Source organism: Nuphar pumila, chromosome 5, assembly GCF_984573655.1.
Source record: "Nuphar pumila chromosome 5, dmNupPumi1.hap1.1, whole genome shotgun sequence".
Classification (NCBI taxonomy): Eukaryota; Viridiplantae; Streptophyta; class Magnoliopsida; order Nymphaeales; family Nymphaeaceae; genus Nuphar; species Nuphar pumila.
Window position 1 is genome coordinate 4,693,793 of NC_143253.1, and position 16,945 is coordinate 4,710,737.

At 36.7% G+C, this 16,945-nt stretch overlaps 1 protein-coding gene across 3 annotated transcripts; it reads right to left on the reverse strand.

Annotated features, from left to right (window-relative positions):
* Positions 1 to 1,187: 1,187 nt before the first annotated feature.
* On the reverse strand, positions 1,188 to 11,637 carry LOC149836548 (uncharacterized). Of its 3 annotated transcripts, none has more exons than XM_090005426.1 (7): positions 9,821 to 11,637; positions 9,098 to 9,337; positions 6,070 to 6,159; positions 4,860 to 5,009; positions 4,220 to 4,344; positions 1,766 to 1,895; positions 1,188 to 1,547 (listed from the first exon to the last, which is right to left on the reverse strand). In XM_090005426.1, exons 1-7 carry the CDS (start codon positions 10,385 to 10,387, stop codon positions 1,422 to 1,424), a joined length of 1,428 nt encoding a protein of 475 aa, XP_089861552.1. In that variant the 5' UTR covers positions 10,388 to 11,637; the 3' UTR covers positions 1,188 to 1,421. The 3 variants fall into 3 exon arrangements, with proteins under 3 accessions (XP_089861552.1, XP_089861550.1, XP_089861551.1); XM_090005424.1 differs by having other exon boundaries at positions 1,188 to 1,616; XM_090005425.1 differs by having other exon boundaries at positions 4,860 to 5,069.
* Positions 11,638 to 16,945: the final 5,308 nt, after the last annotated feature.

The window sequence follows — 16,945 nt, forward strand, 5'->3', positions numbered from 1 at the left end:
TATCTGAGAGGCTGTATGGGTTCCATCCACAATGGACTTATTTTACAAGGTAGTAGGGCCTTATGAAGCGGGTGGAAATGGGGCTAGATTCAGTTAGGACCTGCGATTCAAAAGCGATGTTGTCAGAATCGTATCGGACCTTGAATCGATTTTCAAAACCTCTTGGGGAATGGAATCAGCCGATTCTGTTTTATTTTTGGTCCCCTTTAAAAACCTAATCACTTGCCATAATCACATGATTCAAAAAACATGCCCTACTAAACAAACCATGTAGATCAAATCCATAACATTTGATCTATAAAAAATATGGAATTTTTGAAGAAAAAAGTAATATCTACTCATGAGTTTCGTACCTTTATTAGTAGCCAATATTTACCCTTTATAATATAATAGAGTATTACTATGGTGCTCTGAGAATACCTACTCCCACGTACTAGAAATCATGGTTGTAGGCTGTATCTTATCAATCAAACCTTATGGATGAACTCAACATAGTTTATTTGATAGGAATCATGCTTTGGAACATGTGTTTTGAACATAAAAATAAGATTTTTTAAGTCATAGAATTTTGATACATTGCGAGATGATTTTTAAAGGTCTTAAAAAACATACATGTATGCTAAAATCAAATGATCCAAAACTTGTTTTCTACTAAATAATGCTTATAGATCATATCTATAAGGTCTGATCAACAAAAAAGTTGAAATTTAAAAATCTAAAACTTCAATTAAGTGGGAGTAGGTACTCCAGGAGCTACCAATATAGAGTATTGCTATGGTGCTCCAGGAGTACCTAGTCAAACATGTGTAGGTTGTAGCTTCTCAATCAAACCTTATGGATGAAATCACCATAGCTTATTTGATAGGAATCAAGATTTGGATCATATTTTTTAACATAAAAATAAGAATTTTTAAGTCATAAAATTTTGATACATCCTACTGTAACCTCTGTCATGAGGATGATGCTGAGGGTGTAATGCAAGAGCAGTGATGATATGGATAAGCATGAGACACGTATCATATTGGGAACCATTTTATGCGCATTTAGGACAAAGAAGTCTTGGTTCTATCTCTACCCTTTCTCTAAAATATCCACACATTTACCCGTGACCATCATGTTCCCAATGACACATCATCATATCACCATCAAGTCGGCCATCCACACAATCTTTTCATCACCAAGTCTCAAGAAAAATCCAGTTTCCATTTTCACACGGTCATAATAGTCAACTACCAGTTATCTTAAACAATGACCACACAAACAGGTGAGAACGCATTCTATGTGATCATTTTCCCTTCATTGTGCAAGGTACATTGGAAAGGAAACTCAAAATTCATTTTATATAGTGTTTTTATTCATCTATGATCGATAAATTATTCACATGAATATATACACTTGCTGTACAAACAAAATGGAACTCGTCAGAACTCTATACCAGAATTCAACTGAATAGAGAAAGCAGCTCTTCCGAGATTTGTAGTAGGAACTTCCATCCTCAACACTATCCCGGCGTTTCCAGCATGTCCATTCCATTTTGACCTGCCAAGCTTTACAAGAAAAGAAGGCAAACACACCCAAGAAAATGAATAACCATGCCAACATGCCAGATTAGTTGCCTGAAAAGAAAGTTCTAATTCATCAGAAACAAAGATAATTTCAACTTGGCAATGAACCTAAACCACCGCGATTGTATTTCCCTTAATTACTGAAGTCTGGAGAAGAAAACTTAGAAGAATCACAGCAAAGGGCATTCGGAGAAACTTACTGCAACTGACGCAAATGCAGAAGGATGAGTCGTGCAGGCATAGCCACATATCAGGTTTAGTTTTTCCCTCACAGAATGGATAAGCTCGGCCCGCAATCCAGGATTATTTCCCCCAAAAGTAGGAGATATACTGTTCAACATATGACAGAAGAGAACACGTAAGCTACTATCAAACTTCAATCTCTGTAATCCATACTTCTGAATCATTATTAACTTATTCTGAAAACTATGATCAAACTTCAGACTTTGAATGAACGTAGTTTTGCAATGACAGATGTGGTCCACTGATAATGTTTCAAGCACAGTGATCAATATCGCCAATATTATGAGAATATCATGATATTATCAGGTTTTTCATAGTAGCAGATAACAACTTCAAAATATTAGTCACAACATAAATATCATGATAATATCACAATATTATAAATTTTTTTAATGTGTTTGTTTTTAAGTATATATTTTTGTGATTTTTTGTTTCATTTATTTGTAAAAACTTTCCCCAAACGTTTCATTATATTTTCATAAGAAAAATACTGCTAAAACCTATTCTTTCTTATACTTTCTAATTTTTCATAATACTTTTTAACTTTTTAAAACATGTGAGATTTTCTGGAGAACAATTATTTAAAAAAAAAACAACAGACAAAACCCAGCCGAGAAATTCCTAAGAAGAACATTTGTTGACTATGGTTGCAAGACGTAGAAACCAAATGAAGACACGAGCATCCTGACCCCAGACATAAATTCAAATCACAAGGAATCGGATATTTCATCACCTGCGTAGGAGTCACAAACCCAAGTTACACAATGGTTACAAACAAATTAAAACTCTAAATTTTCATTCTAAACAAGAATATGTTTCCATTGAACAGGGAGAGGAGAAAAAGAACAGGACCATTGCAGCATAGAAGCCATGACTAGAGCAGATGCACATTTGCTAGAAATACAGAAAAGAAAACTGCATACACAGGGTTGGCAAGGTCAGGATGTTCACACCGCATTCAAGCTTAGTAAGCAATAGCTTGAGAAAGAATTCCTAGCTCAAGTTTGTCTTGTTTTATTTGTTCTATAATGTTGCCTTTTGCCACCGGTACTCATATATTAATCCTAAATCCTATCATAAATATTATAAAAGTAGAAGGGTAGTAGGTGTCAAAAATTAGAATTTTTATAAAATTTTCTTAATTGACATTGTTGCCATGTGTATTAAAATTTAAGAATGTAATTTTTAATTTGTTTGGTCATTTGTGTATCATTATTTTCAATAAACAAAGTGGTTACTTAGATGGCATTTTGTAATTTTTCAAAAATTGAAAAGATACCATTTAACGCAAAATAAAATAATCTCTCTCTCTCTCTCTCTCTCTCTCTCTCTCTCTCTCTCTCTCTCTCTCTCTCTCAGAGGTCTCCGTGCCTAGGTCTCATTCACACACACAATTCATCAATTGCATGAAAATGAACCGTTTTGGAACTTACCATTTTCAATAAGCTTACCGGTTTCAGAACTATAGCCTTTAGTGTTGCATGCATTGGATTTTTGGAAACCCATGCATTTTTTCAGTTTCCTTTATTTAAGACCAGCTGGTGTGGGATTGTTTGCGTTTTGTCAAGGTAGGTCTATAAAACGCATTTGGGATAGAGTTGAAATCCATGCCTAAAAGTTTCAACCCGTGACTTGCTTCAAAATTTGCTCCCTTTACAAATGGTATGCTCATTTTTTTATCTTTTAAGTTTTATTTTTCTTCGATGGGCATACCTTTTAAGTTTTATTACTATGGCATATATGACTTCTTCTTTTCTTTTTAATGTGGTAATTAAATATTATTTTTTATGTTACTTTCACTTGTTGGATAGTTGGATAGACAATTTTTTACAACCTTTTATATAATGGTATTTATTTGTTTCAGTTTTTTTACTTGCATGTTTTAAATTAAACATATAGTAAGCCATATAAAAAGACCACGTAGTTGTTTTAGTTATTTTTAGTTGTATGTTTTAAATTAAAATACAATATATTTTTTCAAACACATACATTTTTTAAATTTTTATTCATTTTATTTGTCATAAAAGTTTTAATAAAAATACACCTTGCTTGGGCCCGGCCACACGGACATTAATTATGGTAGTATTCTATAAAATCCTATGTATACTGCATATGTTTTTTTTTCTATCCTTTTTCTCCTTAAAAAGTTATTAATGGCTTAAGCTATCTCCTGAATATGAAAGTGATGGCATTAAAAAAATTCAGTCATGAACAAAGTAACACACTACCAATTAATTTGAAATTCAAGGGTGTTCCGACCAACGCAAGTCAAGGACACCATTTGACAGAAAAAAACTATTAATAGGTGACATGAATTGCAGTTTATACAATAACTAAATCACTGAAGAAAACTGTCATCACTTGTTTCCTACTTGTACTTTTGAGTTTTTTAATAGCACAAGATAATATACCTGAACTGGACAGTAGGCCTAACCATGAGACCGGATCTTTTCCATGCTAATGCTTGCATTATTCCAAGAGACAGAGACTTGTCTGGCCATTGCACTGTAGACGTAAAACGTGTACCCCGCTTGTTCTGGAAGACCAAATGAAAAATGAAAACCTTATAAAGACTGAATTCAACTCGAATTAACAGAAATAAAATCACAAATCAACCATTGAATCACAAAAGGCCAGAAGTTGAACAGCTCAGAACATCTCAATTTCTGGGACCTGTAGGTACTTGACTCGCCTGAAAAGACTTTTGGACGCATAGTACAAAACCCAGGCTGAGCCCAGAACCTACCCAACTCACTCCAAATTCTGCATGAACTATATAAAAGGACATGCTTTGCCATCTCAGTGTGTCACTTCATGTAACATGAATTACCATCAAGCAACAGTGATGGTATCAATAGTGAGATGTGCACTACCATTATAAATAAAAGGAAATTTTATCCAGGTGCCATCAAATTTCCGAAAAGAGAATTTTACCCAAAAGACAAACCTAACACAATAAAAAATCCTTACACATGATTCGTAAACCATAATGCCTTGCACAAGAAAATATTGCATGCAACTTAGAATGCATTGTCAGTGAATATTTCTAACCTTGCAAGAGAAACTTAGCCTAGTTTCTCCTGGATATCGACCTTGTGCTTGTAGTAGACCACCAAGGATGGGCAAGAAAGCACTCGTAGTCAATCCCTCACCAGCAACATATGTAAGCTGGCCATTAGGAAACTGCAAGTCCATAAACGACTGGAGCAAGGGATCCAAGTCAGATACAGCCAAAATGTTGACCTGATTCATGATACACGTCTAAAAACAAGCAGTTTCAGCAAGAAATACAACTCACGGTCATTCACAGACAAGTATTCATCAAACAAAATCACTAAATCAAGGTATGCACTATTTCCAGGAACTTCATAACAGCAGAGACTGAAAACATCAAAACTATAGGGAAGTCTAGTACAAACATTGTGAGGATCGACCAACAAGCGTACTGATCAAACAGAATAAATTAAGACTCCGGAAGAAGTTCATAGGATAGTATATGATGTCTGTGAGAGATTCTAATGCACTACTTTTCCTTCTTCAGAAAAAACATACATACCATGCTTCCAATTTACCAAAATGGTGCCTCTATAGTTTGTCCATTGCATATGGCAGCAACATATTCATGAATAATCAGCAATCAAATGCAATACAAACAAATGGATCAATCTGTGATACCTGTGTATGGGATACATGCATTAATATCCCCTCCAAATAGTAGTTCTTAAAGTTGTATAATTGGTCTCTCAGTGCTGTACTTTATACAGACCTTTAGTATCTCATCTACTTGAATCATGGATGCAATAATATTTCTTCCAGGGTCTTCATAATGACCATATCAGACACAAAACAGTGATCAATATCAACATACTTTGTCTTGACATAAAGAGTCCAGTTGCAAGAACCCACGTAGCACTTTTTTTTTTTTTTTTGGGGGGGGGGGGGGGGGCAGCTACAATATGCAGTTGAGTTTATATTTGTTTTCCAGAATCAAACAAAATAACTGCAGAACTGGGATAAGCATTCTCTCTTTTCTTTCCTTTTCCTTTTTAGTTTAAACTAAAATCAAGATCAGATAAGCAAAAAAACCCACAAAGGTGAAGCAGCATAAGCATCCTACTCATTTTATAGCAGTCTAATATCCAATTTTACAACTTGAAGATGGGGAATCAAAGAAAATATTTAAATCTGTTTATAAAAAGGGTTACACTTTCTTTGAGGGAAATAACATAGCAATACTTGCTAAACCAAACTTCAAACTTACACAAGCCAAGGGCTTGAGACAAATCATTGACATCAAGAGCCATCTTCTCTGCTTCGACCATACAGCAGGGCAAATCGAGTGAACACCATTCTGTGAGAAGCAATCACACATGTATATGTTAGAACAAGTGGATATTATGATGGAACAGGGAAAGGAGTCATGTCAACATTACAGTGAGTTCTACTAGCTAAAAATCTTGGAGATAATAAAATAAATCCATTAGTACACATGAATCAAGGATATTCTCAGACTATGCACATGGTTTTCCTTTTTTTAGTTCAAAAAAGAGAAAACAAACTACATACAAGGTTTTCCTTTTTTGTTATTCCAAACAAGAGGAAAGAAACCATGTGTTAAAAGTTAAAACTAACAGATGTACCGAATGCCAAAAGGCTAAAATACTCTACAATGGAATATATAAAGTCATACACTACATGCTCCCCGTACCATTGTCCAACAACACCATCAATTATGAAACCATTGTTTCTCAAATCTTAGCGGCTATTGGTATGCAAATGAGCTCCCTTCACATGATGATATCACAAGAATAGGCCATTTTTCTTGAAGGAAAGGACCAAAGAGGTAAGACTGTTACCTAGACACACCTAAGAACCAGAAGCTTCTGCGCCTAACACCTGTGTAGATAGCAATATTCCTTGGATGCTTTTGGGTACTAAAGTTTTTAGCTCATGGTGTGTATCATACGCCGAACACTTGTTGTAGGTGTCCAACACACAGAGACATCTATGTGCCCTTCTATCCGATTTTAGGACTTTTTTTTCAGTAAGGTAACAGAGAGCATATCCCAAGGGATACAAGATTGTGACAATCTTGGGTTACCAGACTTCAAGCAGTAGGGCTCCCCCTACCCTTGTTCTTAGAAACACACTATTGTTAATATTGTCTAATGTTTCAAGCATATTGATGATTTAGTATTGAAATCATAGCTTCATGTTTTTAGATGAATCATCAAACAAAAAATATAAAATAAAACACTAGTAACTTGTTGATGTTTAGACTTTCACACATTACATTACTGGTTTGACACCCAATATTTTTTATAGTTCAAGCTTCAAATCTCCAACATCACACATTCTTCACACACACACACACACACACATTACTAGTTTAACACCCTATGTTTTTCATAGTTCAAACTTCAAACTTCAAGCATCTCAACCTCACATTCTTTACATACATACTTTTTTTAATGTATGCAACCATATATAAGCATATTCGTTGTCACATGTAAGATTTTGGTACTTTACTGTTGAGTAAGTTACTACAACACATGTCACTGTAGCAATGTATCATTTTACTATAGCAACTTGGATCAATTGAAAAAAAAGAGGAGTTTTGATCTTGTTAAATCTGGGTACAGCCCAAACTGGTTGGTGGTATCAAAGCCATCAATACTCTAGAAGCATCTGCTCCTGAACAGATATCTCTGGTTAGGATCCAAAAATGCAGTATGAAGGACATCACAAAGGCCAAGTAGTGCCATTATTGGGCATTTTGAACAAGAGACTGTTGACAAGCCAAGAGATAGCCTAACAGAGCATTCTCAACAACCAATTATATCTTTAATGACTAATTTAGTTTAAAAGTAGCCTGAAAGGACCCAATAGTAAATGAAATCTCGAAAGCTTCTTGATCTTCTATCCAAGTAAAAAATGAAGCTTGGTTTTTATGTGTGTCCCCACGAAAGACCAAGCAATTTAAAGTTTGATCTAATACATCAAAGATGAAGGGGAGAAGGTACATGGTAAGTTGGTAACTCACTTCTAATTCTCAATGTACATAAGTTTCTAATCATTATTTTGTTGAAATCCTACAAGTCCCCAGCAGTAAAAAAAATATCCTACAAGTCCCTAGCAGCCTACTAGAACAACCATATGATAAAAATGTTGAGCATTCCTCAACAAAAAATAAAATTGCCAATTCTAAAGGAATTGATTACCACAATCCTCCTCATGCCATAGATCCAGAACACAATTACATAAATTTGATCTCTAAAACAGAAAATTGCATACTCTATCGTAGTTACCAAGAAGCGAAATGGATATGGGAAACGTGAAGTGGAAGTGGGGAAGCAAGTGTTAAAAGGCAGTATGAAGCATGAAACGGGATTCATTTTGAAAGCAATTGTGCAAGGGCTGTGAGAAGCAAAAAAGGAAACATGAAAGAAACAAGGAAGAAGCAAAAAAAATAAAATATTAACATGACAAAAACAAAAAAACAAGGAGGAAGTGAGTGGGAAGCGAGGGGTAAATAAGTGAGAAACAAAGGGGATGCCAGAGGGAAGTGATTTGAGAAGCAAGTGAGAGCAACTATTGAGACTTATGAAGAAGCACAAAAAGTTATGTTCTGAAAGTGAACCTATGAAAAAATAACCTTCGAGTGATTATGGTGACTCTTGAGACTTATCAAGAAGCAACTATTGCAGAAACTACCTTCCTTTATTTAGTGGCTGAGAACAACAACTAAATGCAATAACAATTGCTTGATCCAGTTCTTCACCCCCCCCCCCAAAAAAAAAAGAACAAACAAAACAATTGATTTACAGCATCTCAAAACTCGAAAAGCTTGTAATGGGTGAATTCTGACTAAATCATTTGCTTTGGCCAGCAGCAGAATGTCTAGAAAATAAAAACCAAGGACAACAAAACAGCATCAAGAATGGGCAATGACAAGGCAAGCACTTTCATGATGAATAATCTATAGACATGCATAAATCTTGTTTCTTAAGCTTGAGCCAATGCAGTCACTACCAAAACTAATATCAATTACGCAATAAAGTGAGGAAGATGATATAGTATAAAATGACCTTGTCCATAACCAGAAATAGAAAACAGTTTCCATACTTTGATTTTGAACAATTCTTGCAATTGTAATCAGAAGGCTCCAACACATCCCATTATTCAAACAACACATAAAAACACATAAGAAACTCAACAGCTGCATATTGTTCTCTCAAGAAACCCAATACTTAAAGATACTTTGCATAGTTGTACAGATGAAACCATACCTTCCTGTCAAAACCATACCAAAGCAGGTGTTGCTTTGATAAATGAACTGGCAGAAGGAGTGTTGTATCACGAACAAAAAGAACTGGCCCAAGTTGAACAAGGAAGAGAGGTGAACTGTCGTTTCCAGATGTCGAACTACCATGAGATGCCTCTATCCTCCACAAATCCCCTCTTGCAATCATAGAACTTTCAATTCCATGTGATCTACTATCATATGTTGATGTAATATTTACACTCCCCTGGTTCCAGAACAAACCATACAAATAGTTGGTATATACAGTCTTCACATAATAATGCATGACAGAGCAATATCGATTAAAAAAAAAACACTTGAAACATCAAGAAGTCACGGATGAGAAAGCAACTTCAATTGATTGATTAAAACTACTTAATTACCAACCAAAACACATCTTACTTCTGAATAAGAAAAAAAACTTAAATATAACGCATATTTAACGTACACAAGCAAAAAAATAGAAGATAAGATCATAAGAATGCATTCAATAAGTATAGAAACGTATGTGAACATGTATTCCATAACACCCATGATGAAAAAGAACATCCTAACTCTCAACAAAACATCCATATGCATATATAAGAGTGTGGGTCAGTCCACAATAACAACTATATATATATATATATATATATATATATATATATCCTCTATGTATGTCTTATAATGTGTGCAATTGTGTACATATATGAGTGAAAAAATGGCACACCTGTGATCTAGCAAAGCGCCCCGTAGAAAAAGAAGACCGCAGGTTGACGCCAAAACCCTCTTCTTCCAATAATTCCTGCGAATCTCCCGACACCGTCATCCCTGGGCGTCCCCGCCACCCGCCCTCAGTCTGCCCTTCATCCTCCCTCTCCAATTTGAGGAATCCGCCACCACCGCAGTCCGGCTCCACCCTCAGCGCCAGCGCCCTGCCCTTCTCCTCTTGCCGGAGCTGGGGCAGTGGTGGCAACCGGCGGAAGAACTGCTCGACCATGCCACCGATGCAGGCACCAAACTCTGCTCCGGCCTGCCCCAGCCTGTTGCCGATGTCAAGTATCGCGGAGACGCCGTCGCTCCCAGAGTACCCCTTCGGGAACCCCGCAATATTGGAGGGGGGCTCCGCGTGGGGTTGGCTCTGGTGCATGGGCGGCCAGGGGAAGGATGAGGGGGGCTTGATGTGGGAATTAAGGAGGCAGGTGAATCCGTGGGCCATGGAGTTGAAGCGGTCGGCGATGTCTTGCCCCTGCCTCTGCACCTCCTCCCATGCTTCCAGAGACCTCTCCACCGACATCTCTCTCTCCCTCTCCCTCTCAAAATTAAATTAGGATTTTCACTGTGTCCCAAAGCCTTGATTCTAGTAGGGATTGAGGAAATTAGTCTTTCTCTCTCTCTCAACTAGGGCTTCACGGTGCCCCAAATATTCGATACCAATAGAGATCTGGGCGGAAATCAGGGCCTCTCTCTCTCTCTCTATAAAGACAAAATACGGTTTCACGGTGACTCAAATCCTCGATACTAATAGAGATCTGGGAAGGAAATTAGAACTCTCTCTCTCTCTCTGTGGGAAACTGGGGTTTTGAGGTGAAGGTACCTGTAAAACCCTCGATGCTGGTAAGAAACCCTGAGAAAACTAGGGTTTTCTGTGATTCTCTGAAACCCGCGACTCCTCTCTCTCTCTCTCTCTCTCTCTCTGTTGTATGTGTATGAAGGTGGGAAAGGGGGTAGAGCGGGGAAGGCGAAAAAACCAGCCTCTGCTTACCTGATGTCCATCCGTCTTTTGGCGAAGGATAACGGAGAATTCGAGATGGGGCGGACGCCCAAAAATCTCCACGGCCGTGACTAAAATCTCCATGTCATTTTTTCAATGACGAAAACGTCCCCCGTCGCTTCTTCAATGTTGCCCGTTCAAAACGGTTTTTTTATATATATATATTCTAAGGGAAAACCCCCGTCACCGACTGCACCTTGGCTGGTGAAACCCTTAAGGGTCCCCTCACCGGGAAGTACACCCAGCTATGACTTGTAGCAAGAGACGCCACCCATGGGTTTCGATCTTGTGAAGTGACATCCCAGATGACTGAAGCCCTTACGGGCCAAAACGGATTAGTTATAACTGGTAAAAACTAAAAAGTATTGAATACTGTACTGTTAGGTTGTTCAAAAGTTGTGGGTACGCTTTCACTTTTCACTTCAAACTCATATTGATATATGCGATCAACTGGGCTCTGTTTGTCTGGTAAGAGCAACTAGTACACGTCACTTTTTGTTGGGATGTTGCAGGTTCAAAACCTATTGGTATAGTTGTATAACTGGTAGGGGTCTGCTTAACCCCAGTTTGCCTTTAAAAAAAATTTTATTGATATATGATGAGAGAGAAAGATCACGTCAGAGGCAGCTCTGATGCTAAGACCTTCCAAGCTGCCATGGATGTCATCAATCTTAAAAATGAACGACACCCAACAAAATAGTAAACAGGCTTCATTGTGGGCCATTCATTTTAAACCTTTTGGATGCTGTTTATCAGCAACAACATCGAAAAAAAAAAAAGTGAGCCCATCTCATTCTACAGGTTTTGAATGTTGTTCATCTTGAAATCAATGGCGCATTCTGACCTGATCCAGTGTCGATACGACTCCACAAAACGTTAATAAGTTTTTGATAGGGTTTACCAACATGGTTTTCTACTTGTTTTGTAGGAGCAGTTAGTAATTGTCACCTTGTGTTGGAACAGTGCAGGTTCAAAACCCAATGGTATGAGTTGCATAACTGGTGGGGTCTGTTAACCCCAGCTTTCTTAGTCAAGAAAAAAAAAGTTTTTGGTAGGTTTTTGCAAGATTTTTCAAATTAGACCCCTCCTTATGTAAAATCAGTCCCCACACTTAGGGGTGACAATTTCTGACACGACCCGCCAACCTGCTTCTTAGCCGGGTTCGGGTTTGGCTTAAACAGGTTCGTGTCGTAAAAGGGTCGACCCGCCTAACCCGTTTATTAAACGGGTCAGGTTCGTGTTAGGGGTATGCCAACCCGCCAACCCGTTTAATAAACGGGTTAGTTGGGCAGGTCAACCCATTTACCCAAACCCGACCCAGCAACCCGCCAACCCTTCCGCTAACCCGCCAACCCGTAAACTTTTCAATGTAAAACCCTGAACCCAACCCGCCAACCCGTTTATTAAACGGGTTAACCGTGTCATGTCGAGTTACCCGTTTAATAAATGGGTCGAGTTCGTGTTTGCCACAGCTGATCCGTTTAATAAACGGGTCAGGTTCGTGTTGAGGTATGCTGACCCGCCAACCCGACCCTATTGCCACCCCTACCCACACTTTCCACTGTTAGTGCAAATGGGTCATTCTGTTAAAATGACGTCAAACTAACCAAGGTAAGACGTGGGCATTCTCCCAAATTTTTGACTGCCGATATTTTGCCGTTTTAAACTTTTGTCTGATTTGCAAATCGTTGAAAAGGCAGGGGCCATTTTTTCAAAAAACTATTTTTTGATAAACATTGGTAAGTTGTATTTTCTTTTTTAACGAGGAAGAAAACTCCAAGGGAGAACTTAATGGGCTTGTCTCCTAGCGAGGTAAAGCTCTAAGTTGAGGACACGACCTACGTGCCCCCCAACTATCATAAGCAACTACAGTTCCCGTGCGTCAGAGGGATTCGATCTTGGGCTTTCAGCTTGACAGAAGACCCCGCTGGCTTCATGGGTAATCACGGGTTCAAATGACTGTTTAATTTTTTTAATAATATTATAAAATACTATTTCAGTATATTTATGTTACAAGTTAAATGATAATATAAAATATCATGTTTCATATGTATCATAAAGATGCTTGTGAATTAAAACAATTAGCATGTATAATTAATTAATTATTGAATTATGGTCTTTTTATAAATCATATTATTTGAAAGGGTGAATGAAAATAGTGTTTTTGTAGCAATGACATCATTATTGGTAAATGGAAATGGTGACAGCAATGAGTTTGATACCCATTTACAACATATTTTTCATTCCTTCGTAAACACTTTGTAAACAAGTTGAACAAACCAAACAGACCACATTTGGGCTTGGCTGGTTTACCAGAGGAATGAGCTCATGACTGGGTTTGTGTTCATATTCAGCTGAGCTCGGCTCGTCCCTAAACATGAGCTCAAGCTAGACTCATGTGTTATATATATATATATATATATATATATATATATATATATATATATATATATATATATATATATATATATATATATATATATATATATATTGATGTGCTTACAACTAATTGAGTTCTCAATTACCAAAAGACTTGCTTACATGTTGGAATCTGAAGATCCAAACACCAATCTCCACTAAAAAAATCATGTGCATCACATCTGTAAGGTTTGATTTACAAAAATAATAGAAAAAAATAGTACAGTTGCTCTTATATGAGAACTGAACATATTAGACCCACTTTTCTCGTTCTGCACTGTTAGGCCCTATAGTTTGAAGTATTTTATGATAGATCTGAACCATTAAGATTTAGTGAGAATCGACTCTTGAATCATGTTTTTTCGACGAAAAACATATTTTTTGTGTGCTAGAAAAAATTGATACCTTCATATCTATTGATTTTGGATCATGAGAAAACCTTCATATATATATATATATATATATATATAGAGAGAGAGAGAGAGAGAGAGAGTTAATACTTGGTGTTGTTGAAGATACCAAATTATATAGAACCATTGAGCAAGAAATCATAGGCTGAAGCTTTATCAACTCAATCTAACTATATCTTTTGAGTCGTTAAATTTTAGTGCATTGTGGACCATTAATTTTTGAAGCCCTTAAAATATCTACTTATGTGTCACATCATACTATTAAAAACTCATTTCCCACTAAACAAACAATGTAGATCACACCTATAAGATTTAATTTACAAAAAATATCTAAAACCTATGATTTCCAACTCAATAATTGTATATAATTTGGTGCCTTCATTAGCAACAAGTATTAACCTATATGCATTAAGATTTTCTAAAGTAATTTGTAGGTGCAAACGAGCTAGCAAATGGGGCAGAACCCCTTGTTTGGGATTTTTTCTCACATTTAACACCATATATGTGATTTACAGTTTTTGTTTAGTGAGAGCCGACTTTTGAATTCCCAGTTTTTTCAGTGATCCAAAAATCAACAAATGTGATTTAGATGCTTGGTTTTATAGAATCGGACTCTTAAATCATCCAATCATAATGAGGCTTGAAAATCAATGGCTCAAAATTTTGGTAAATATTTAAGGATTCGAAAATTGCATTTTTCATCAAAAATACATGATCCAAGTGTCGATTCCTAGCAAATGGACCGAGCTGAATACATCTGCAGGGTTGGATTTACAAAAAAGATGTAAAAAATGCCTAGTTCACACTCTCCTTCACATATTTTCAATTAACATATTATAGTGGCTTTATATATATATATATATATATATATAGAGAGAGAGAGAGAGATGTGTGTGTGTTTTCCTTATATATATGTGTGTGTGTTTTCCTTAGGCCTGTTTTTTGTTAGGTCTCGTTAGGCCTCTTCAAAACTCTTTGTTTTAGGTATTTTTTTCTCAGGTCTAACACTGTAGATGTGATTTATAGGTTTTGTTTAGTGGGAATCGGTCTTTAGATCGCCACAATCTTACCCGTATACAAGTTTTTCGCGTGATCTAAAATCAATGGCCATGAAGGTATCAGTTTTTTTTACTCATAAAAACATGTTTTTTTGACGAAAAAACATGATCCAAGAGTCTATTCCCACTAAATCGATCATTCTAAATACATCTAATGGTTAAGAACTGTCATAAAATACTTAAGACCTATAAGGCAGAGCGGGACAGAACGAGAAATGGGGCTTAATATGTTTAATTCTCACATATGTATATATATAATGACTAACCATGTAAAACTATTTTAACAATTATAAGTTATAAAAAGTAGCATAATTAATATCATTAAGCGGACATCACGAGTTCAGAACCTATGGACTTCTACACTTGCCCGTACATTGCCACAAGGCTGAAACTGAGTATACTTTTTTGGTGCTGTTACTTGGATTATTCGGCCAAAAAGAAAGAAAAAAACAGATAAGTGAGGCCTTGAAAAAATCTCGAAGCATCATCATCAAGGCTTTCACTCTTTGTGAATACGACTTTATAGGTGGGGAAAAGAACATTTTGTTAAAATATTTCTATTATCTTTCACAAATGGAGAAGAATCTCAAACGTGTCCCAACGTAGATAATGACAATGGACAGGCAGTCTTTGGAATCACATCCATCCAAGATGTTCAGAACCTCCGAGACAAAAAACAATGCCATCCCCATCCATGAAGGGCATGAGAGAACGCTGTGCATGTTATCCATTTCTTATCATATTAAGGCAAAATTTCATATTTCAGGCTTTTATTAGAATATGCTTAAACCTTCTCAAGTACATTCATTATTTTCTTAAGTAAATTCTATGCTAATTCACGTGTGTAGTCATATGAATCAGAATTACTCTTTTGCCTTTACAACTGGGAGCTGCTTTCTCATTTACATGAGAATCAGAATCACAAGTAGCTTCGGGCATCTTGAATCCATTGTAAGGCGAGCGGGTTCGAGAGATCCTTGACGATACCGGAAGCAATCTGTGTGTGTGGGCATATTGACGCAAAAATTGAACGCCGATGACGACAGCAACTCATTGTCAAAAAAAGGCATATAAAGAAAAATCAAAAATCAAAACAAGATGTCAGTTTTTTATTTTTCTGGTTTAGACAAATCGACCAACCAAGCGTTCTCGATTTGCGTAAAAAAAATAAGAAGAGAGTTTGGCCCTCTTTTGTTTTTTTTTTATTTTTTCAAGGTAGAGAAAAGGAAAACTACCACCAGTGGTGGGTGGCCTGTTCATTCTGACCCTCTCTCTCTGTGCATCAAACCACCTGATTTCTCGGTGGTCGCAGTGCCAAGAAATAAAAAAAAGGAGAAGAGGAAGAGGGTTTGGTTTCCTCTTTCTTCTCTCTCTGCTAAGAGGTGTTATCGAACAGAAAATGCCTACAGAGGCTCGCTGGCGGAGGCCTTCTAAGGTCGTTAGGCAATCGTCGGTCATCTTGTTTGGTGCGGTGTGCTGTCGTCGGACTAGTAGCCAGGTGTCGTTGGGTGCGGTGTGCTGGAGCCGAACTGATACTGGATTTCTGCCTGCAGTGACAAACAAACAACAAAACGAAAATAAAAAAAGGGAACAGGCCCTTCACCTTGCCAGAGCCGGGGCATCGTCAGACAGGCCGGAGGAGGTGGTTGTTCTTTACTAAAATATCAAGCACCGAAAAACTCAACGCCTCTCCAGCGTCGCTCCGACGGGTTCTCGTCTTTCTCAGAACAAAAGAAAAAGAAAACGAAAAAGGGCTTTGTTTTAATGCATAAGCCCTTTTATATTAAAATAAAAAAAAATTAGTTTAAACCTGAAATTTCCTATAAATTCAAAAAAAGGTTGATTTTCCTGAAAAACAGAAAATAATACACAGACTTTTCGGAAATTATAGAAAAGTGGTTCCTTTCTTTTATGTTAAACTAAAAAATTTAGATATATATATATATAGTTTGCTGAATAATTATGAAAAGACTGCTGATCTTTTTTAAAATTACAGAAAGAGGGTTGAATCTTTTTGTTTAACTTAGAAATTTTTTTTGAGATTTTTGTTTTCAACTTTCTTAAAAAGGCTTCTACCTTTTTGAAAATTGCAAAAAAGTGATTTAGCTTTTCTGATAAACTCAATTTTTTTAGAAAATATCTGCTTTATTGAGTTTTTGCATAACAAGGCCTCTGAACTTTTCTGATATTACAGA